The sequence below is a fragment of the Propithecus coquereli genome, unplaced genomic scaffold, assembly GCF_000956105.1.
Source record: "Propithecus coquereli isolate 6110/MARCELLA unplaced genomic scaffold, Pcoq_1.0 Scaffold39, whole genome shotgun sequence".
NCBI lineage: Eukaryota > Metazoa > Chordata > Mammalia > Primates > Indriidae > Propithecus > Propithecus coquereli.
This window is the reverse complement of record NW_012149618.1, coordinates 2,547,431-2,571,463: the sequence shown is the minus strand read 5'-3', so window position 1 is coordinate 2,571,463 and position 24,033 is coordinate 2,547,431. Positions and strand designations below refer to the sequence as shown.

The 24,033-nt window shown below is 53.4% G+C and overlaps 1 protein-coding gene across 1 annotated transcript in view; it reads right to left on the bottom strand.

Moving 5' to 3' along the window:
• Window positions 1–8,100: 8,100 nt before the first annotated feature.
• Window positions 8,101–24,033, bottom strand: part of KCNK3 (potassium channel, two pore domain subfamily K, member 3) — a 36,184-nt gene continuing 20,251 nt past the window's right edge. Inside the window, exon 2 of the mRNA XM_012652472.1 lies at window positions 8,101–9,698. Within this exon, the coding sequence (XP_012507926.1) occupies window positions 8,797–9,698 (902 nt within the window). The 3' untranslated portion in view covers window positions 8,101–8,796. The remainder of the gene's footprint in view (window positions 9,699–24,033) is intronic.

Sequence of the window (24,033 nt, the reverse complement as noted above, 5' to 3'; positions counted from 1 at the left end):
GTGGCTGGATGGATGTGGAAGGTGGAGCCACACAGTCTTGGGTTCGAAACCCAGTTCTGCTACTTACTGATTGGGTGACCTTGGACAAGTGAAGTGACCTCCCTGAGCCCCATTTCCTCACCGCTGGATGGAGACAATTGCGCCTACTTCTGCAGGGGTGGTGGGAGGAGTCACTAACACTCCCAGCCAGCTCCTGGCACATGCTTCATATTTGCTCCACACACCCAGCGCCCACTGACCTAAGGGCCCTGGCTGGTAAGTTTCCTGCAGCAGATCTCAACACTTGGAGGCCATCCTGAGTGCTCTAGGGACAGCTCCCCGCTCCCCAGCCCTTGTCAAGGACAGACTGCTTGCCTGAGAGAGGACCAAGTCTGATCTGGGAAGGGGCCGAGAAGGGCCGTGCCCACCTCTGGAGCTGGGATGGGGAGTGGGCTGGGCAGAGCTTAGTAAATGAAGAGGCCAGACAAGGTGGTGGTAGTTGCGGGGAGGAGTGAAGGCTGAGCCGGGCGAGGAAGCACCTGCTGTCTTCAGCAAGTTCAAATCCCCAGCCCAGGTCACTGACATCTAGGGACGAGGGAGCTAGGCCAATGTGCCGGAGCCCAGCCACCTGCCAGCTTTGATTAAACCGACAACTTTAGAGCACAGATAAAAGGAAGTGGTGAGTAGCTGGAGCCAGCAACAGCTCACCAAGAGCATGCTGGAATAGAAGTTGCCCTGGATTAAGGGTCCTCTATCTGGTCTTGTCCTCTTTGATATTTTCTTCAAAGGCTTGAGTAATGGCACAGAAGGCTGGATTACCAAATCGGTAGGTGTCGTGGGGCTGAGAGAGAGCAGGGACAGATTTAAGGCGTCAACACCTGGAACATCATCAAAAGCCTGGAACCAGCCAGTGGTGCTAAGTGTGCAGTCTTGCACTGACATTAAAAAGAGCAACTGCTCAGCTTCGGCACAGGAGAGGCCTAGCTTGAAAGGTTCGTGTCAGGCACAGACTTTTTCTCTTGCCCTGGAATTTGCCACCACAATGCACAGCCAAGAGCAGAGAGATGCCTTCAGTTCTCTCCAGCCTGGGTAACTATTAATAAGAGAGAGGAGGGAGGATCACGCTAGCTGTGGGTTGTCCGCCTGGGGAAAGAAACCTAGCCAAGTTGCCAGGGATCACTCGCAGAAACTGCAAGCAGGGGAGATGGCATTTTCTTCCCTGGTTGGGTGTCGTTCACTTTTGCTGGTGTGAAGTGATGCAATCATAGCTCACTGCAACCTTGAACTCTTGGGCTCAAGTGATCCTCCCACCTCAGCCTCCCTAATAACTGGGACTACAGGTATGTGCACCACCATGCCTGGCTAGTTTTTAAAATTTTTTGTAGAGACAGGGTCTCACTATGTTGCCCAGGCTTGCCTCGAACTTCTGGGCTCAAGCGATCCTCCCACCTCATCCTCTCCCGTAGCTGAGACTACAGACAAGCGCCACCACCTGGCTGGATGTCTACTTTTGAAACAAGCTTGCTGCTTCACTCTTGGTGCCTGTTTGAATGAGGGTGGAGAGCCTGGGGAGAGGCGAGGGGGTCACTGGGGGCGTGTCCACACTTCCGCTGTCCAGCACGTGTTACGTAGTCAGGGATGACCTGGTCCCATGTTCCCTCTTCCAGGAAACAAGAACTGTGGAAGAGTGTTGATTTGGGGAGTTATCCTGTGTCAAAGGCATGATCTTTTCCCCAGGGACCTTTGTCCCCTCCAGCGGAAGGGCAAGGGTTGTTGGCTGGACATTTTGCTGCCCTTGGTCCCAAGTCTAGGGCTCCGGGCAGAGCCTGCTCAGGGCACGTGGTGAAGTGGGCGGAGTGTTCCTAACTCCCATCTCCTTTAGCTAATGGGTTCTGTGAACCGTGTCCACCTAGGGGCTCCCCCACCCACGGGAACCAGCCCAGCAGGCTGTGAGGCTGGCAAAGTGGGACACTGCCACCAAGCTATTGGGACTGGGCTGCCGCCCTGGCCCAGCACTTCACCAAGGAAGCACCTGGGGCTCTGCCCAGAGCTTCAGATACGACAAAGGTGGGTGTGGAACAATCCCTGCTCACAGGACCGGGGTCTTTCTGAGTTGTGGTTTGGTCATCTGTAAAATGGGGGTGTTAATCCTTATCTAAAGCACAGTGTTGCTCTGAAGATCAAATGAGAGAATGATATGAGAGAGCTTTGTAAACGCAATATGCTACTAATGTGGATTCCTGGGGGCGGGGGATCACCAGCCAGACAGGGGCATTCGTGGAGGTCAGTTCCATCACAGTCCCTGCCCTGAGGGGCTGGCACCACCCACAAGGCCCTCCCCTGCCCCCGGAGCTGAGGGCAGGAGTGTGAGTCTCTGTGCTTGTCCAGATGTGGATGTGGTAAATTTCCAGCATCCGAATGACTCAACCCCAGAGATTAGCAGCTTTCATCTGAAATCAGAGTCAGAGAAGGCTGGGCCTCTACTCTGTGGGTGTGTGTGTGTGTGTGTTTGGAAAGTTGGGATATGTGGATACTAATTCTGGCTACACCATTATCTTGCTTCATGACCTTGAACATGTCACTTCCTCTCTGTGAACCCAAATCCCTTCCTCTGAAACAGAGAAGATGGACCAATGATCTAAAGGAGTTATGTGTGAATGTGTGTGTGTGTTTCTTTGCAACACCCTCCCCCGCTTTTTTTAAGGGACAGGGTCTCACTCTATCATTCAGGCTGGAGTACAGTGACTTGATCATAGCTCACTGCATGCAGCCTTGAACTTCTGGGCTCAAGTGATCCTCCTGCCTCAGTCTCCCCAGTGGCTGGGACCACAGGCATCTGCCACAGCTCCTGGCTAATTTGAAAAATTTTTTTTGTAGAGACAGGGGGTCTTGCACTTTGTTGTCCAGACTGGTCTTGAACCCCTGGCCTCAAGTGATCCTCCCATGTCAAAAGTGCTGGGATTACAGGGGTGAGCCACTATGCCCGGCCTCTTTACAACCTTTGACGAAAGGTGATAGCAGTGCAGGAGGGCTGCCGTTCCAGCATCAGGGCTCCTGTCTGGCTGGACAAAAGGATGGGACCGAGTCCACTATAGACAGGGCTTCTCAGGGACTCCTTGGGAAACAGAGTCACTTGGTCTTCTTACCTGGACCCGGCTTTGGGACTGAGAGGAAGCAAGTTCATGTTGCGCAGTGGATCTAGTGAGGAGAGCCCTGGGGGACAGAGCTTGGCTTGGCCAGTGTGGGCAGTTGTTCTTTCCTCTGGCAATGTGTCCATCCTGAATAAATCCTTCCTGGCCCTGGACGGCCCTCTCCTGCCCTGGCTTCCTGACATAAATTGTAGGGAGGCTGCTGGGTTTTGGCCGGGGCTGGGGGTGGGGGAATGCTGAGTCTGCAGCAAGAGCTAAATGGCCCTAAATGTGGGCATGTGAGGGCCCGAGGCGGAATAGGATTTCTTAGCTCTGTCGGAATCTGTCATCTTTGAAGGATGACATATTTAGGTTACAGCCTCCACTCTCACCAAGGTTCTGAATAAGAAATGGCCACATCATAAATAGCTCCTCAACTTCTGCCAAACCTTTGCTGAAGACATGGACCGTCACGGGACGGTGCACAGCAAGGCGGGTAGCGCATCGCAGCCACCGGTCTGGGTTCAAATCCCAGCTCTGCCACCAATCCACTGCCTGCTTTTGGGGCAAGTGGGCTGTCTTGGTGTAATCTGGCACATAACTGAGAATGCTACGTATTTTGTATTGTTATGGTCTTCAGTTATAGAAGGACTTAGAAGCTGAACTCCTTTTAGAGTTTATTGGGGGTGAGGAGGAAGGATCAACCTCCTCTCTTTATCAGTAAGATTTCGACAGATCAGTATTTCCCAAAGCATGCTCTGTGGGATACAGGACTTGAAGAGATGTCATGCAAATGATGCAAACAGAGGGTCTAGTGTTTGGAATGAGGTTGGGCAATGGTGGGTTAAGCAAAGGTAAACAGTATCTTTGCTGCAGGTGCTGCAGGACTTTTTTTTTTTTTCTTGAGATTTTGAGACAGAGTCTCACTCTGTCATCCAAGCTGGAGTGCAGTGGCATCCTCATAGCTCACTGCAACCTCAAACTCCTGGGCTCAAGCAATCCTCCCACCTCAGCCTCCTAAGTAGCTGGGACTACAGGTGCGTGCCATTATGCCCCACTAATTTTTTTGTTTTTTTGGTAGAGAAAGGGTCTCACTATTGTCCAGGCTGGTCTCGAACTTCTGGCCTCAAGCAATCCTCCCACGTCAGCTTCCCGAAATGCTAGGATTACAGGCGCAAGCCACCCCGCACCCTGCCTGCTGTAGGACTTTTCATAACCTCGACTAAGCTAAAATGTCTTGCAAAGCTCCGTGAGTGGGTGATGTGTACGGTGTTTTCCCAAATTCATTTGGCCAAGGAACCCTTTTCCCACAAGGCGTACCATGGGGGACATGTTTTGGAAAGAGTTGTCATTGTATCTCCCTTTCTCTCTTGGCTCCTGGAAGCTTCTGTCTCCATCTGATGCTCACCCCAAGTAACCAAATCAGCAGGGATCTTGGTATATTTATACCCCACCTCCACTCTGCGGCGCTGGTTTTCTATTTTTGTTTTGCTGTACATATATCTTTGAGTGCAGGATGTCTCAGCTGTGTGGCAGTGAGGCGGGTGGGGATGGCGCTGTCTAGAGATGAAGAGCCCATGCTAGAAGCACGGGCAATTCTGAGCTCTTAGGAGCTGTGGGCAGGGACAGAGCTGTGCTCCACGGCTGCTCCTCCCGGCTGCCACACTCTGGTCACCGCTAGAGACACTGGGTTAAATGCAGCCCCTTGGGGGTTCTTTCAAGATCAGTTTGTGATTATTTTGCCCCAGATGATGAAGAAAGGAGAGTAAATGTCAGCATGTTTATGTCCTGCCAAAGCTGCTTAAGAAAATAAAGGCCATCTTGGATTGGTCACTGCCGACCTCAAAAACAGACTGGTTTCTGCTGTTGCTGCATTTAGCTGTTCTAAGAAAGACAGAGGCAGGTAGGCCAGGACAGTGAGCCCCAGATTTATTTCTTTCCTTCTTTCTTTCTTTCCTTCCTTCCTTCCATCCTTCCTTCCTTTCAAGAGACAAGGTCTTACTCTGTTGCCCACACTGGAGTGCAGTGACGTCATCATAGCTCCCTGCAGCCTTGAACTCCTGGGCTCAAGCCATCCTCCTGCCTCAGCCTCCTGAGTAACCGGGACTACAGGCTCACGCCAATGTGCTGGGCTAAGAGCCCCAGATTTGGATGAGGTGGCCTTAGGAGTGGATGAGCCAATGGCAGCTAAGCCCCAGTTCTGTCGTGGCCACCCTCAGGGCTGCAGGCCAGCAGGAGCCTGCCCGAAGCTGCAAGGATCAGCCAGGAGCACCACCGCAGGAGGGCTGTGTCCTGTCTCCAGGGATGTGTGGGTACCACCACTTCTTCCTTTGAACCCTGACCACCCCCCATAAGTTGTTCCCTCTCTGTATCTTTCAATTGACCTACATAAGTAGGAGAGAGGACTGGGAGAAAGTGTCCCTACCCCCATCCCCTTATTCTCTAGTGTATTTGCATTTCAATCTGCAGGTAGCAAACCATTAGTGGGTAGAGACATCAATTTAGTGGATCATGACCAGCATTTTATAACAAGAAATAGAATAGAATATATTAAATCCACTGGATATAGCAGGGTTGTTAAGTATAATCATTTCATGAAAGATAGGTAGGTACGTAGATAGGTAGACACAGAGTTGTGGCATAAACGTATTACCGTGGGTTGTACTCAGTGAAGTGGGAAAGCCACTGCTAGCTGACTTCAGGGGCCGGCACCAACTGGGCAGGGTGGATCTGCTCTCTGGGTCTGTCCTGGGCTCTGGGGCCCAGTCCCAAGCCCGTGGTATCCCTTGAGACCCAGAGAAAAATGCTTGTGATGTGCCCTCTTTGGAAGAGACATCTTTGCGTTAGTCAGGTCACCAAGCCAGGGGGCCCCTATGGGAGGAGAAGGGTGTCCCCGCTCTTGGCTGACAGGGAGGTATCACTGTCGGCTGGGGTGGGTTCAGCAGGACTCTGCAGGCTGTGCGAGGAGGGGGAGCGCAGGACTAGGAAATCCCCAATTCTGGTTCTTATCCTAGGTCTGTCACTCACTGCTGTGTGACTCAGGGCAGGTGACTTGCCCTCCCTGGGGCTCCGTTTAATCACGTACAAGGGGGACAATAGGACCAAGTGATGTCTAAGGTCTTGCTCTCACAGCCTGTTCCAGGATGACATTAAGAAAATCTGGATCTTCTGGGAAATCCCAAAAGGGCAGCCAGCATTGCCACCTGGCTCCTCCTGAAGTCCCCTGAGGCAGAGTCCAGGCAGCCCAGGCGACTCAGCCAGGTGTGTCTGTAGACCCAGGGGGGGTGGGGGCGATGGTGGTTCCCTGCAGCGGCAAGATCATACGATGACAGAAACAGCTGGAGCCTGAGCCTGGTCTCCGTGGACAGCATTTATTAGGCGCCATTCTCAGTGTGAAGACAGATAGGCAGGAGGAGCTGCGGGGGGGCCTTGGCAGCCACAGCCTTTGGAGTCCAGGGGCTGCCCGGGGTGGGGGTGTGGGCGCAGGGGCATGTCGCCCACACATATTGCATATTCTGTGGCAGTGTGCCCAGGCATAAGGCATTGGGGAAGCAGAGAGGCTGCCTGCAGTGGGAGGGGGTGAGGGGAGAAGCGACACTGGCCTTCCAGTTCCCTAGGAAAGACCCCAGCGGAGACTGAGCAGTCTGCCGCGCTCTGCCCCGGGGCCATTCTGCCTCCTTCCCCACCATCTCTCTGCAACTTTGGTTGTGGCTCCCTCGGGAATGACGGGACAGGACCCCTCGAGGGCAGGGTCACACACAGGACAGAGGCAGCCAGCACTGCCCCCCACCCCAACATAAACACAGAAGGCACCCCCAGGTGTGGGCCCTGCTCTCCTGGCACGTGGGCGGCCAGCTCCTCCACACTGAGACAGGACTCACACACAGGCTAGACTTCTTCCCCCAAGGGGTCCCCAGAGACTAGAGGACATGGCTGGGGTGGCCTGAGGCTGGCCACCCTGCAGGCCTCTCCCTCCAGCTTCCCTGAATGCCAGAGCTGGCGTGCTCGGCGGTGTTAGGAAGCTGACATGGGAACAGCATGGGAGGGCAGTACTGCAGGAGGAGAGCTTCCTCATCTGCCTTCTGATGCTGTCCTGGTCACTACTCCAGCTTTACCTGTGGGTCCCCAGTAGTGAGCCTCGGGCATCGGCTCCATCTGCCGCACTTCATCTGGGTTCTGGGTTGCAGGTAGGTGGGCAGAGGGCACACAAGTCCAAAACCTCCCTCACCGGGGAGGGATGTCCCATGCTGCAGCCTCAGCTCATCTCTAGCTACTAGGGACACAGGCACCAACACTGGCTGTGGGGCCAGGGATGATGTCCCATAGGGTATGCCTGCCAGCTCTCTTAGCCACTCTGTTAACTCTTAGAGCCCCGGCTCCTGGCCTTCCTTCCATGAGACCCAGCCCTGCTTACCTTGGTCCCAAGGACTTCCCTGTTTGTGAGCAGGCAGCTCAGGGACAAAGGGCCCCATGCCACCAATATGCCAGAGCCCTGGCTCCTGGCCAAGAGTAGTAGAGGCTGTGCCTCATCAGGGGCTGAGCCCTGGGCCTTTGGTTCTGATTTAAGCCCCAGCCAACCACAATGCCAGGGTATGTAGGGCAGGAGCCTAGCTTTCAAGAGCAGGCTGGAGGGAAAGAGCACAAAAGAGCAGGCTGGGCTCTTGGCTCCCTTTGCCTTTTGCTATCTGTATCACCTTGGGCAAGTCACTTCACCTGTCTGGGCCTCAGTGTTCTCATCTGTAAAGTGGGAATAAGAATTCCTGCCCTGGGACCTTACTGGAGTGTTGTGAGACTCAAATGAATGAGTAGCCAGGATAGAGTTTTCGGAGGCCAAAAATCACTTCCCAAATTTAAGAGCTGGTAATTATCAGCAAAGGCTGGGGATGGCGAGTCTGAAGTTTTCTGTTCTGGAATCCAAGGGCAGTGTCTGGAGGGCTGAGGTCCCCCCACCACCCATGAGAATGTAGCCGGAGGCCAGTTTAGCTCTCGCCTACCAGTGTGACCACCCTCCAGACTGGGGAGCCTCTGCCTCCCCTACTCCCCTCGCCCCTCCTGCTGCCTGCCTGTCCTACCTGCTTTCTGTTCCGCCCTCTGGGGACTAGTTTTAGGGACTTCTGGGTGTCCACTTTCTCCATAACTGCAAAGCCATGCAAAACAACACAAAGGTAGCGGGAGGTTGGGAGACACAGCTGGGGATGGGGAAGGGGAGTGGGACTGAGTGGGGTGACCTGGACAAAGACACCTTGGCTTTTGGAGCCAAGGGAAGGTGGGAGACCCGGCAGGACAGAGGTATAAATAGAGATGCAAACGTACATGGAACATGGAGTCCCCTCCGGAGGTGGGGGTCTGGGTACCAGCAGGGTCTCTGAGGACTGGGGAGCTTCTTAGATTTCCAAAGGGATGGGAGGCTCCCAGCTCCTGCCCTCCCCCCGGACCCCCCCAAGTTTCACATTTCTCGGAATTTTCAGGGCTCGGATGGGGGCTCCAGGGTTCCTCAGAGCCCGGAGTCCTGCCGGCTGGTGCGAGCAGGCACAGTCGGAGATGGGGGGCTGGGGGAGAGTGGTGAGGGGTGTTGGGGGCGTCCCACTGGGCTGCAGGCGGCTGGGGCGGGCTTCCTGGCGGATCCCTGCTATTCTCCCTGCAGGAGCCCCCGCCCGCACCCCCAGGCGCTCCAGGCCCCTCGGGGCGTTCACACGGAGCTCCTGCGTTTCATGAGGCCGCGGAAGGTGGACAGGCTGTGCAGGCCCGTGGACACCGAGCTGATGGCGGAGCGCGGCGCCACGCTGCAGAGGCAGCGGCGCGACGGCGTGTCGCTGTAGCGGCCGCCCATTCCCGGCGACGAGTGGCTCTGCTCCACGCATGTGTCGGACGTGGAGAGGTCCCGCGGGATGATCATGGGGATGGAGTACTGCAGCTTCTCGCGGCTCTTGTACCAGAGGCACGAGCACATGGACTGGAAGTGCAGCACCTCGGCGTACACGTTGCGGAAGCCGCCGCCGCCCGCCGGGGACGAGGCGGTGTCCGTGGTGTGCGCGCTGCCGCCCCCGCCGCCGCCGCAGCCGCCCGCCCGCCCGTTGTGCGTGAGCAGCGCGCGATGCTCGGCGTCGCGCTTCTCGTCCTCGGCGTTCATGGTCATGAAGCGCAGCACCACGAGGTTGAGGAAGGCGCCGATGACCGTGAGGCCCGTGAGGATGTAGACGAAGCTGAAGGCCACGTACTGCGGCTGCGTCTGCAGCGCCTGGTCCTTCTGCAGCGCCACGTAGTCGCCGAAGCCGATGGTGGTGAGCGTGATGAAGCAGTAGTAGTAGGCCTGGAAGAAGGTCCAGTGCTCGTAGTGGGAGAAGGCGGCGGCGCCGATGCACAGCGTGCTGATGCACGAGAAGAAGCCGATGAGCACCATGTTGGCCATGGACACGTCGGCGCGCCGCATGCCCAGCCCCTTCTTGGCGCGGTGCAGCAGGTACCTCACGAAGGTGTTGATGCGCTCGCCCAGGCTCTGGAACATGACGAGCGTGAGCGGGATGCCCAGCAGCGCGTAGAACATGCAGAACACCTTGCCGCCATCTGTGCTGGGCGCCGCGTGCCCGTAGCCTGGGGGAAAGCGGAGAGAAGCGGAGAGAAAGCACACGCTGTGGGGCTGCCCTTGCAGAAGCCCTCCTCCTCCCCTGCGCTCCCCGGCCTCCCCCGCCCTGCAGGTCTGGCCTCTCTTTCAACACAGTGCTGGGTGTGTCCTTGTCCCCTCACACTGTGCTGGTCTCTTGCTTATGCCTTGTCATTTACTTTTGTGACAACTCCAGAAGGGAGGGAGGGAGGAATAAACAGGGAGGGTTAAGTGACTTTTCCAAGGTCACGCTGTTTGGAAGCAGAGCAACTCGCCTTTGAACTCGAGTCTGTTTGGCTTCAAAGACTGGACCCGTTGGTATACTAGAGAAGGAGCTGACCGGTGGTGCCGTTGGGAACTTGGGCCAGAGGCACAGGGACAGTGTGAAGGACACAAGCCAGTTGGGAGACCTGGGTTCTAGCTCAGTGTTGTGGGCTTTGGGCATGCGTCTTGTCTTCTCTGTGCCTCAGTTTCCTTCACTTATTAAGGGGAGGTGGTTGGACTGAATGGGTTCTGACATTCTGTGATACAGTATGGAGGGAGGGAAACTGAGGCACAGCGAGGACATGGCTTCTCATCAAGGAGGATGGCTCCTTGATGATCCCCCTGCTGTCAGCCAAAGCTTAGGGGTGGTGTTAGCAACTGGGGCCCTTCAGATTCCCTGGGGCAGCGGCCCACCAGTGCCAGAGAAGGGAAAGGAAACAGCTGGATGAATGAGTACTCCAGAGTCCTCACCCGCCCCTCGTCTGGGGCCCTGAAGTCATCCTCTGTGCTTGGCCCCAAAGTAGGGTCTGTCCTCATTGGGAGGTGTCATTTCCCTTGGCAAAACAGGAGCCCTTGCTGTCCTTCCAGGTGTGTTACTATCACCAGCCAGACAACCTCTGTGCCTCTCAGCTGCACCCCAGCCCTCATTGAGCCAGGAGCCAGGCAGAGGCAAAGCCTCCCTCTGAGCCAACCATCAGATGGCCTTAAGTCAAGAATTCTGCCTGGTTAGCTGGAGGGAAAATGACCCTGGATGGGAACACAGAAGCCTTGGGCACAAATTCTGGCCCTGTCTCTAGTGGCTGTGTGACCTTGGGCAAATCACTCCCCCTCTCTGAGCACGTTTCTTCATTCGGAAACTGTGGTCTTCCAGTCCTGGCCCTGCTTCTTTCACTCTTGAGATATTTATTGCTTTTATGAATAGAATTATGATAAAAATAATGCTGGCAGCCTTTTCAATTTTTCCTCCTTCCTAGGCTTTATCAAATCTTAACCAAATGTTTTTTCTTCCATGTAGTCTTCCTGGATACTTCACAGCTGAAAGTGATCTCTGCCTTATTTAAGTGGCACTGAGAATGTTTAGCTTTGAACTCCAGGGCTAATATTACCACCACCATCCCTGTTCCCCAGGGCCCCCAACTACACACAGCTAAACACTAGCTTGTGGGGAAGGGATGGGCACTGCTTGGCTTGTCATGGTCCTCTCTAGCCTCCACCCCCACGTTGCCAGCCACGCCCGTGGGAGCCCAAAGTTCATTTGATGACTGAATTGCAGGGCAGGATGCTGTGTACTTCGGGATCTGACCTGAGTTCACATTTTGACTCTGTCATGAGCTATTAGGTTATTAAGTATGAAATGTCTGATTTCCTTAAGTACTAAGTTTGACAGGTGATATCTCTGACATTTCACTTTGACATTTCTTATTTTATATTTATTGTGAAGGTACATCGTCAGTCTTTCAAACAAATGTTTTGGCTTGTGATTATCTTTCATATTTTTTTAAGAGCAACTTTTGCGAAACCATGGTTAAGTAAAAAATTCGTGTTATTTTCGAATATGAGTTCCATCATTGGACCAATACAGTGCAGACAGCTTGAAATACCAACAAAGTGTTTGGGAAGGATGTGTCCAATGAACGTACAGTAAGTTGACGGTTTGAGAAGTTCCGTTCTGATGATTTTAATCTTGAAAATGAGCCACATCGGTGACCTGAAACCAAGGTGGGTAATGATGAGCTGAAAGCTGTAGTGGAAGCGAATCCATCTTAACCTACACGTGAGTTAGCGGCAAGGTTTGACGTTACTATTCCAACAATATTGGACCATTGGAAACAAATGCGCAAGGTAAAGAAGCTGGATAGACTGGTATCGCATGAATTAAACGAGTGTCAGAAGAGAAATCGTTTTGAAGCTTGCCTTTTTTTGCTGTCACAGCATAAAGGCAAACTAGTTCTACACCGTATTGTTATGTGTGATGAAAAATGGATTCTTTTTGACAATCACAAGTATATGGCACAATGGCTGGATAAAGATGAAGTGCTGAAACACAGTCCAAAACTGAATATTCATCAAAAAAAGCTATTGGTGTCTGTTTGGTGGTCCAGCGCTGGTATTATCCACTGCAGCTTCATGAAACCTGGTCAGTCGATTACAGTGGATGTCTACTGAAACTAACTGGATGAAATGATGAGGAAGCAGCCAAGATTGGTCAATAGAGACAGGCCAATCCTCTTACAAGACAATGCTTGACCATATGTCGCACAAACAACGTTGCTCAAACTACAGAGGCTGGACTTGGAAACTCTCTGTCATCCACAGTATTCACAAGACCTTGCACCAACTGACTACCACTTCTCCCAGGCTTTGGACCACTTCTTGCAAGGAAAAATATTCAGTTCTCAACAAGCTGTGGAAAATGCCTTTTGAGATTTCATCACCACTCTCTCTCCAGGCTTCTTCACTGCTGGCATAAACAGCTACCGTTAAGATGGCAAAACTGTGTCAATAGTTTAGGTGGATGCTTTGATTAATTGTACTGCTTCTTGTTTGAGATATAATAAACTAAACTTGTGATTCAAAATTGGACATTTCATATTTAATGACCTAGGGCGCGCGCTCACACGCGTGTGTGTGTATGTGTGTGTGTGTTTGACCTCTCTGAGCCTTAGTTTCCACGTCTGTAAAATGAGGCTAATAAGTAGCATCTGCCTCACAGGGATTTTGGGAGGAATAAGAAGGATAATGTGTGTAATGCACTTAGCCTAGAGTCTGGTACATATCAAGTGCTCAATAATGGCTCACTGTGATTAATAATGAATGAAGGTACCAGATTACTCTCACGTTTCCAAGACAGTACCTGGGCTCAGTCCCAGTAAAGCTGGCATCTCTGTCAACCTAGGGCCATTTGGATCTTAAAGCTCAGGGAAGTCTGGAGACAGCTGCTCAGGGGTGTGCAGGGCTGTGGAGCTGCCCTTAGAAACAGCTCCCCTGCCCCCCCACCATGGTGTTGAGCCAGTGACTGTGTCACCCTTTGCCAGGGACCTGGACAGATGAGCTGTTGAGCCACTGTGCCTGGGACGTCTGCGCCCCAGCAGGGTGAGAACAGATTGTGCCGCCAGCCCGGCCACGGCAGCCAGACCACAACTCACCTCGACAGCTGGGCAGGCCCCGAGCCAGAGCTGCTTCTCACCCCGTCCTTCCCTGTCCTCCCAGGCCAGCACTGCTTGGTGTATGGGGAAGGCATGGCACTGTGGATGGGGCTCCACGGGGAGTGTGGACCTGGCTCCGGCTTGACCACGTGATGGCTGTGTGACCTTGGGCAAATCTCTTTCCCTCTCTGGGCTCACTTGCCTTGTCTGCACTCTGGGGATTGAGCTAGAGCTATTAATCCCCACCCTGGCTGCCCGCCAGAGCTGCCATCAGGAGTAAAGGAGAGACTGGACGTGCAAGTACTTTGGAACCTGCGGAGCGTGGGGCAGAAGCAGTGGTGATGGGGTCTCACGGGGGAAGGCTGGCCCGAGAGCACAGTGCTGGGGGCTCGGTCAGGCACCCCCCGTCCACCGCCACCATCACCTTGCCCTTTGTTCGTTCATAAGCTCTGACTTCTCTGGGTCCACCATCTCTTAGGAAAAGCCAGTGCCTTGCTGCCCACCGTGGGCTGCCATGAAGCCCCCAGCTTCGAGGAGCAACATGTCCTTTTCCTGCCCTTCTCTTGTCACCTGGCAGCATCCTTGCCCCATGCCCAGCTGTGTGGGCACCTTCCCTGCACAGTGCTTCTGTGCCCATCCCTTCCCGCCCAGCCTGAGTGTCCTTAGGACCCAGCTCCAGCTGCAAGTGACAACCCCTTCCCCTGCCCCTCCTCCTCTTGAACTTAGTGACTTTCAAAGCAAGTGACAGAGTGACAGAGGCTCTTGTCAGCAGTAGCACCTCATGCCCCACCACAGCCACTTCCCCGGCAGGGCAGCCTCGGCCGGGATGAGCCTCACCTTTGGGGCCAGATGCCCCCAGGGCTGCCCTCACTTCCTCCCACAGGCTGAGGCTTAATAAGCTCTTACCCTTCAGATATATTTTTAACTTAATCCTCAAAAACTCCTAACGACGTCATTATTATGACTATCTCCATTTCACAGTTGAAGTCATGAAGTCTGGAAAGGCCTTGTGAGTTGGCCAAGGCCCCTAGGCCTCTCTGACTCAGCGTTCATTCCTGTGCTCAGGGGGCGACGTATCACCCCGGGAAGGGCAACCAGGACGGGAAACTGAGGCCCCGAGAGGAGGGCGTTGCAGTCGCAGCCTCAGCCTCAGGAGTGGTGGTGGGCGAGGGATGCGCAGGGAGACACGCTTCTCCAAGCATCAGGCCCGGGGTCGGCGCGCCCCCTCCCCTTCGCCCATCCTGCTGTCACTGGGTGAAAGGGCAAGGGAGCCGTGAGGACCTGCTGACGTGGGCACCCGGCTTGAAGGGGCGCCAGCTGGGTGGAGCCATTCCCAGGGGGCCTTGGAACTTCTGGGAAGTAAGTGGGAGTTTGGCAAGACGTGTCCGCCTGCCAGCAGGCCTGCCGCCTGCCGGTCCTTGTCCACATCAGCCTTGGCTTTACGAGGGAGGGGGCGAAGGGGCTCTTCCTCTTCTCCTTTCTGTCTGGCCCTGCAAGGGGCCATCTGTCCTTGTGTGGCACCAACACACACAGAGGCTGCTCTCCGGGACTGGTTCTCTGAGGACCTTCTCTCATGGTACCTGCTGACTAATCAGCCAGAATCACGTCCAGACCACGAGACTCTAGCGGGTGCCTCTGAGAGCACGGACTGGGGTATTCCCCCGACACCCCACCTCCCTTCCCTGAATTCACCATAGACCGTAAGGTTCTCAGAGCCAGAAAGGCCCTTAGCAATCATTTGATCTAGTCCTTATATTGTACAGATGAGGAAATGGAGGCCCAGAGAGGCAAAGCAACCTGCTCAAGGCCACACAGCTGGCGAATAGCAGAACCAGGACTATGTATGATCCAGGATACTTGGTTCTGAAACCAGTGCTCTGTCCACTGCCCTCTGACTCTTTCAATCAGGGAGCAACTCAGCTAAGAGATGGCCCTGGGACCTTTTCTCCCCAGAATCACCAGGGAGCTCAGAAACTGGCTGAAGCTCTAACTTTCTGAGAGAGGTTGGGTGGGGGTGGGGGAGTAGGGTTGGGTCTGGCCCTCCCTCCCACTGGTCTTTCCCTATGGCCTATTTCCTTCTAGCCAAAGCACAAGTAGCCACCGTGAGTCCTTGGTAATGGCCTCGCCTGCTGCCCACTGCCTTCCTATGCCTGCCTGCCTGACCTCCTACCCTTGGCCTAGCTGGCCACAAAGCCAGGATGCTGGCCATGGCTTTGGGTGGAGGAAAGAGCTTGAGGCCAGGAGGCAGGAGACCTGGGCTCTGACCTGACCCTGACCAAAGCTAGCTTTGTGTCTTGGCAAGCCCCTTCCCCTCTCGGGGCCTCAGTTTTCCTCATCTGTGACATGGGAGACAGGGCAAGAGATGAGGTTTTGAAGTGCTATAGATGTCCTTTATTATTTCCTCTCCATCTGACCCATTCATACAATCAAAATCTTGAAAGATTTTATTTATGAAGTACAATGTGCTGATCAGTGCATCGTGCAACCTACCTAGGGCAGGCACTGAACAAATCACTGTTAGAGCCGTAATTAACTTCCTCATCAAAATTAATTAAGAAACACATCTGCCAGTCAGAACTTCTGATTAGCATAAGATAATTGCTTCTATGAGACTGAATGAAGCTATTGTGTTCGAAATACTGAAAATAAGGAGATCTCTGCAGTTGAGGGGAGTAAATAAGAACCCAGACTCTGGAGCCAAACGGCTTTTAACCTTGGCCAATTACTTAATCTACCTTATCTGTAAAATGGGAACGATGAAGTCCTTACCTCGAAGACTTGCTGTGGGGACGTGATGAATTGGTACATTTAAAATGCTTAGGACACTGGGATCAATAAATATTAACGATTAGTTCGCATATTTTGGAGAACACCAAGATTAGATGGTCTTTAAAGTTCCTTTTGGCACCAACATTCTACGATCAGTGTTTCCCAAAGTTAATTTTCAGGAATGCCAGTTCCATGGAATGTTAATAACTGTTGGATGAGAAAAGGGAAACGCTGAATTTGACAGGCTTCGCTGTCATTTGATTTACGTGTGGCTTTCTCACGGCTATACATGTGTTAATGTGCAAGGTCAGTCAAAGTTGGGAGAATGTGCTAAGTTTTCCTACTTATTTGACCTTGGAGCACTTTTCTCATGGTGCGGACTGCTGGACAACTGTTTCTTGGATCACAGTTTGGGAAATGCTCCTTTGCAGCATCAGGAACCTCTAAGGTCCTTTCTCCAGGTCTCTGACGTTGAGATTCTTTGATCTCCCATCTCTGGGTGGCCCAGCCCTTCTGTAGATTAGAAACCGCAGCCTTGGCAATGCACGGCTGCACCCTGTCTCCCTGCTGACCTAGTTATCTAATGTAAATATGGCACTGGCTAGGCTAATGTTTGTCCTGGGGGAAGATGGATGAGGGACCTGTGGCCCGAGGCGCTCAGAGAGCTGCTGAGAGTGGGGGAGGGCCTGACCTCGGGTGCTGCCTGGGGCTGGTGGGTAGCCAGAGAGGAGCGTGGGCTCGAGGGAGACAGAGGCAGCTCTGGATGGCTGGCTGCAAGACACAGGGCCCCCAGAGGAAGGCCGGGCTCTCCTGCTGGGTGGCAGAGGGCACTCGGGCTCAGAGGGACACCCAGGAAAGGACCCATGAGGACCCTGCCTCCTGGGAGCCTGAGGCACAGACAGAGAGCGGCCTCTTGGTCTGGAGGTGGCCCAGAGTGGAGTCAGGGAGCCTAACTGGCATGTTAAAGGAGGTGAGGCAGAAGGAGCCACCAGGGCCAGTGTGTGCCCCGGCCCTGGAGGGGGAGGGCAGGGCTGCGCTTGCTGGAGAGGGGAGCATGAGTACTCTCTGCATCCAGCTCAGACACCACCTCTTCCCGGTGCTGCAGGGGCCTCTCCCTCTGCCTCCTGCGGGCCCCTGCCCCGGTGTTTGTGCACTCTTGTCTACAGAGGAGTCCTGCAGGGCTCTGCGCTCCTGGAGGGCTGACAAGTCCCCTCCGTGTCAGGCAGAGGGTCCAGTGAGGGCAGCTGCTAAGCAAATGCTGCTAAACCCAGAAGGCCCTGATTCCGAAGGACTCTAAAGTCCGTGATGGCGATGACAGTCCTCCCCTTAGACAGCCAGGACGGGGAGGGGAGGTGGCCCTTGGAAGGAGGGCCTTTGGTGACTCATAGCTGCTACCCTCACTGTGGCTCCCTGGCCCCTTCAAAACGAGGTCAGCTTCAAGGCCCCAGAAGGAATCCCCCCAGCCCGGCCTGGCCAAGCCCTGAGCTAGGCCTGGGAATCCACCAGGGCCTCATGGAACTGGGCTGGGGGTAGAACCTGTGTGCAGAACGGGGTCTGGAGTTTGTCCCCTCTGAAGCACAGCATCTGTCCCCTCCCTCTTCCCTGCCCCTTCCCAAGGCCTCTCTTCCATCGTCCCAGCACCCCCAACTCCCTAGCACAGGTTCTTTCCCTGCCCCTTCCTTCCTCCCAGACTTGCCACTGTGGGCCCACTGCTCTCTCCTCTCTCGCCTTTAGCTGTCCCCATCCACGGGTGCCCCTAGTACTGATATAGGGGCCTCTGGTGTAGGACAGCCCCCAATGCCCCCATCCCCCACCCTCTCCAGGCCCACGTGGGATGAGGGGAGCTGAGAGGGAGGGTGCTAGTGTCATGGAAAAACCCTGCGGCAGCCAAGGTCAGTGTTTGCAGACACAGCCTGGCCTGGAGCCAGGCCTGCCTCCCTGGCCAGCTCCCTCCGGCCCATCCCAGAGGCCGGCTTCATGCAGGGGTCCTCAGGAACCCCGGGGCTGCCCTGCTCTGGGTGCCTGGGGACAGGGGCCTTAGGAGCAATCAGTCCTGGAGTGTGGGAGACTATGCAGTTCAGCCGTCTCATTTTATAGATGAGTAAACCGAGGCCCAGAGAGGAGCAGGGACCAGCCCCACAACACAGCAAGTCAGCGACAGAACTAGGACGGGAATCCAGGGCCCGCTGTCCCACTCAGTCCTGTTTTACTGCTCCATGCCGCAGAGGGGAACATCCTAAAGTCTGTTCTGATGGGCTGAGGAATAGTGAAGCCTGGTTCAACCTTTCCAGGCATCCAGGTCTAGGGTGAGGGGGGCTGGACGTGAGGTGGCCGTACTGGCCAGGAGAAATAGACCCAGATGATCAAACAGAGGTCCCTGACCTCAAAACACTTTCTGCCTGGGCATAAATCAGATGAAACCTCTCAGTGGAAGAACTTTGAAAACTTCAATGCCCCATGGAAAGCACAGGTTATTATTACACAAATTATTAAAATGTGTGGCACTCAATGGCAGGCTGTTATGATGAAAAAAGAAAAAAAACAGAAGAAAGAAATACATGGAAAAGGTGGTAAATGTTTTAGGAGGGATTTAAGACAGGAGCTGAAGGGGGGCTAGAGTGGAGAACTTCAGCTGGGGTCTCAGAGAGGACTTCCTGGAGGAGGTGGCATTTGCCCTGAGCTCTGAAGGGTGTCTGGGAAACACAGGGTTCCGACTAGGGGAGCTGCCAAAGCAAGGATACGGTGCTAGGAAGACACGAGGTGTGTCAGGGGCAGAGAGAATGACCCGTAGGGGACCGGTGGGCATTCTCACAAAGGGGGGTGGGGCGGGGGCGGGCAGACTCTCTCAGAGAGGCAGCTTCAAGATATGCATCAAAAACCTGAGAAATGCATCTACCCGCTGACCCTGCAATACCACTTCTAGGAATCGCTGCTAGGAAAATAACCAGAGATCAGATCAAAGATTTATGAACAGGGATGTTTATAGCAGCATTTTCATTGTGAAAAATTGTAAACAGTCCAAATGTTCACCAATAGGGTTTGGTTAAACATATTAAGGTATATTTATGTGGCAGAATATTGTGCGGCCATTAAAGTGCTGTTCTTAAGGAGTCGCTTAATTACATAGAAAACCACCATATAATGTTAAATAAAAAGGGCAGGATACAACTTTCTGCAGAGCGGTATCCCACACTAAATATGTAAATATAAGAAATGTATACGTATACACACCAAAAAAGCAGCTAGAAGAATATACGCTAAAAACTCGCAGAGTTTATCCCTGAATAATGGGTTCATGATTGAGTTTAATTTTGTTTTTATACGTTCTACAAAAAAATCTGTTACTTTTGTAAGTAAAAAATGATAAATATTATACATCTAACAGCAAAAATTGTTCTGGTGTTCTTGGAGCAGGAAGTTCCGTTGAAAAGTGGAGGCTGGTAAGGTGGGCAGGGGCTGACATTTGGGGAGTTTTGAAGGGTGGGTTCAGGAATAAGAGTCTTCCCTTGAGGGTAATGGGGAGCCATTGAGAGCTCCTGAGTAGGGGAGGGACATGTTCGAGGAGGTGTTGAGCCAAATCTCCTGGTGTCCCTGGGCAGGGGGTTGCATTAGGACTCTGTAAGGTCCAGTTTCAAGTGCTGGGGGCTGAGCTAGAGGGAAGCAGAGGACGCAGGATTCAGGAGGGGAGAGAAGAAGGGGGCGAGAGGAGAGGAGAGGAGAGTGTGCGGGATGCCCTGCATTTGTGGGTGAAGCTGTAGCTCCCTGAGGGCAGGAGTCCTTGTACCTTTTGTTCGCCACTCTATCCCCCACACCTAGAAGGGGGCTTGGCGCACAGCTGCTGCTTCATAAACCTCTGCTGAATGAATTACTTAGTGACAGGGAGGCTCTGAAGATGAGCCTGAGGTTTGAACGGCACGGAGACAGGGAGGATGGGCAGAGTGGGAGGCCCAGGGCGGACAATGTCACATCACAGTGTGACCCCAGGTATCCCGGGCAGGGCGTTGACCTGGGGCCTGTGGGGTCTGTCCTAGGCCAACCACTGGACCAGGTGCCATGGCCTGGGTCCGTGGCCTGTCTGCATCCTTATGACCAGCTAGCTGGACAGAGCATCTGTGAGCCCAGGGCTTGTGACAGATTGGATCTGGTGGGGTTTTAATTAAATGGATCCACTAGGGATAGCCTGGCATTGAGAAAGGGATTCTATAGCACAGAGTGGACTTGGCCCTCCCAGCAGATGGCTGCAGGTGCCAGTCCTCCCCCACACGCTTCTTTAAAGGCTGTGTCTGTGACTCTGGCATCTGGCTGGACTAATCAGGTACATTTACACTCCCCAGCGCTCCCCATGTCACCCATGGGGAAGTAGGGGCACGTTGGCATTTCCCTACAGACAACCCCAGAGGGGATGAACTGCTCCCAACTGGAAGCCCTGCTGGGTCTCGGGGACAGCAGTAGACAGCCTAGGAGGGGGCCCAGAGCCTGGCCCCCTGAAATCTCACCCTGTGAGCAGTGCTACAAGGGGCAGAGTGGGGCCCAGAGGGGGGAGGGTGCACAGGAGTTAAAGAGCACCCGACTAGGAGTTGGGAGGCCCGGCTCCCATCGTAGCTCTGAGACTACGGTCCTGTAGGACGAGGGTCAGTGAACTGTTTCCTGCAAAAGGCCAGATACTAATATTTTAGACTTCGCCAATCCTACTGTCTCTTGCAACTACTCAGCTCTGCTTTTGAATCAAGACAGCAGCCATAGATACAATGTAAAGATGGGCACGGCTGTGGCCCAGTAAAACTTCACTGACAAAAGCAGGCGGGAGGCCAGGTTCAGCCCAGGGCCCAAGTTTGCCGAGCCTGCTGCATGGTGTTGTTAAGGCATGTCAGCTCCTTGAGACTCAGTTTTCTTACCTATCAGATGGGAAGTTAGATTAGAAGTTCCCTAAGGTCTCTACTTCTCTGAAAAGTTGTATTTTAACATTTAATAAATTGCTAGTTCCCTCTGCTCCATGTACCAGGTACAGGCCCCAAGGAGAGGCGTAAGTTTTGAGCAGGGTCTAGTACCCTAACTAAGCCTGCCTGTGAAATTGGCATCCACGGCTCTTGGGAGGGCCTACTGCCACACGTCTGCATACTGCTCATGCTCTTTCTCCTGCCCGATGGGCTTCTACTCCTCCATCAAAGCCCATTTCAAAAGTCACTGTCTCTGTGAAGCCTTCCCTGATCCCACCCACCTAAAGAAATCAGTGCTCCCGAGGCCCTTTGTCCATTTCTCATCATCCTTCAAGCATTCATCCCTCAACCAGCAAACATTTTTGAGTCTTTAGTATGTACCGTGTCCTAAGTTCCAGAATAATAATACTAATTCCTTGTATTTCATTTGTGCAGTGCTTTATCATTTACGAAGCAATTTCTATTTCTATACATTCTGTTTGAGCTTGCAGAGCAATCCTATAGAAGAGGTGTATTATCATTCCTATTTTATAGACATGGAAACTGAGGCTCAGACAAAGTGTTTTACCTCAGGCCTTAAATGCTAGAACCAAACTTGCAAATGAAAGCCAGTTCTCTTCCCACCGTGCTTGGCTGCCCCAGGACTCTTCACACTGGGATGGAAGTCAGGAGATCTGGGGTCTGGTTCTTGCCCATGTGTGACAACAGGCAAGACACCCTGGGCTTTGAGTGCCTCCTCTGGGAAATGCAGAAGCTGGAAGAGATGTTCTTTATTTGAGACAGGCTCTCACTCTATTGCCCAGGCTAGAGTACAGTGGTGCGACCATAGCTCACTGCAGCCTTGAACTCTTGGGCTCAAGCAATCCTCCTACCTCAGCCTCCTGACTAGCTGGGACCACAGGTGCCTGCCACCACGCCTGGCTTGGAGGAGGTGTTCTTGAGGCCCTTCAACATTCTAAGATTCTGGCCCTAAAGAGGGGCCACGTTCCCTCCCACACAAACAGGGAGAAAGCAGTGGCCTCAGTCAGACAAAGTGCCACTGGGACTGTCGGGCTCCCAAGGCAAAGGCACTGGGTCTCTGGGTGCACATCAGACCCACAGTCCAGGCTGGCACTGGTCAGATGCCAAGGGGAGGGTAAGGGGCCTTGGGTTGTAACATTCCCCCAGCAGAAGCAGAGGGGAGCCAGAGCCGACTCCTTAGAGACGTAAAATCCTGGCCCCTGCCCGCCCTCATCCAGCCTCCCAGCACACGGGCATGTGCCTGGGTCTCCAGGGCCAAGGCAGGCCAGGACATTTGGGAAGTCTTGTTGGTCCCCAGGCTCTCCCTCTGACTGCTGGGCCCTGAGCCCCCACCCGTTCTAGTCCTGGAGACCAGTCTCCTGGGACCTCGAGCCTTTGCTGCTTTAGCTGCTGTTTCTTATTTTTTGGTCTCATTTTGTCCTCTCAGTCTCCCTCTGGATTCAAGGCCTGAGAGCCAGGATGCTGCTTGGTGTTTCTCAGTAGCTGGTGGTAGTGGTGGTGGGGTGGTAGCAACGGTAATAGCAGCAGTAGCGATGATATTATAGTAAAGCTCACCGTTATTGAGCATTGTATGCCAGGCCCTGTATGAAGTGCTTTACTCACGTTGTCCTACTTAGCCTTCACAGAAATGTGATGAAATAGGTAATTATGTCCACTTTACACATGAGAAAACTGAGGCACAGAAAGTTTCCATAACTCATTCAAGCCCACACAGCTAGTCTCGAACTCCTGGCCTCAAGTGATTCTCCTACCTCAGCCTCCCAAAGTGCTGGGATTACAGGCATGGGCCACAGCTCCTGGTAGTGAATGGCTGAGTCAAGGTGCAAGTTCAGGCCTGTCACCTGCACAGGCCGCAGGCAGGCGCCCTGGTGTTTCTGCTAAGGAGACTGAGCTGAGCAGGGGAAGGTCTGGACAAGGCACAAGTACGAGGCTGCCAGGGCCTCAGATTGGGGTCAGGGGTCAGGGTCCACGGCCCCTCTCTGAGTGGGACCTTCATGAATTGCTCCCTCTTAAGGTTGTTCTGGGAAGTGGTGGCATTTTCCCAGAGGGGAGGTCAGGGAGGGAGGTGCTCTCTCCAGCTAGGTCCCTGCTCCTTCCCATCAGGTTCCTCCCCACCAGCAGCTGGGCCTGAGTGCACTGGGTCCCTACAGGGCTCCTCAAACCAGCCTGGGCCAGAAGGCAGGAGGCTGCAGGCTGAGGCTGGCCACAGGTTGCCGGGGCTCACAGCCAACCCTGGAAGATGATACCCAGTCTCTGGCAGAGGGGGCCGTGGTGCCTGGGGAGGCTGAGCGGGAAGCAGGGTCCCTAGGGAGGCTGCAGCACTTGGCCGGTCTCAAGAACATCAGCTGGAAAATCATCAAGGCAAAAGTGGCTTTATTCCCTCTTAGCTTGTCTTAATTAATTAATTGAACAAACATTTCTTAAGCACCTACTACTTTGTGCCAGGCACTAGGCTAAGTGCTCGGAGAGGATGCAGACAGAACGGCTGAGCCTCGCCCTCTGGGGGCAGACTCCACAGCAGGCAGGTGGGAAAGGACCCAGAGCGCTGGCATCTGTAGGGGCCCTTCAGTGAAGGTGGGACCATGGGACCCAGAGGCCCGGAAAGGGAGTCGAGGGCACCGGGATCTTGCCAGTGGTCCTGCGGCTGGGAGCGCAGCATTTCTGCTCCTGACAGCCTCTGAAGATGGCCCTGGACACCCAGGAACCTGGTTCAGGGTCAGTGTGAACACCTGGCTGGTGGGCAGAGCTGCTTGGTCCTAGTTATCACTACGAATTGGATCAAGATCAGTATCTGAGGCCATACTCTCTCTTTTCCTCCATCTTTCTTTGTTTTTTGGTTTGTTTTGCCATTTACTATTTTTTAAAATAAACTTTTTATTTTAGAACAGTTTTAGATTTACAGAACTATTGCCAAGATAGTACAGAGAGTCTTTGTATACCTCACACCTAGTTTCTTCCATTATTAACATCTTAAATTAGCATGGCACACTTATAACAATGAATGAACCAGTATCAATATATTATCAATATTACATATTTTATTTAGATTTTTCTCAGTTTTACCCTAATCTTACTTTTCTGTTCCAGAAACCATCCAGTATACCACATTGCATTTGGTTATTATGCCCCCTTAGGCTATTCTTATGCTGGTGAAAGTTTATCAGACCCTTCTTGCTTTTGACTATCCC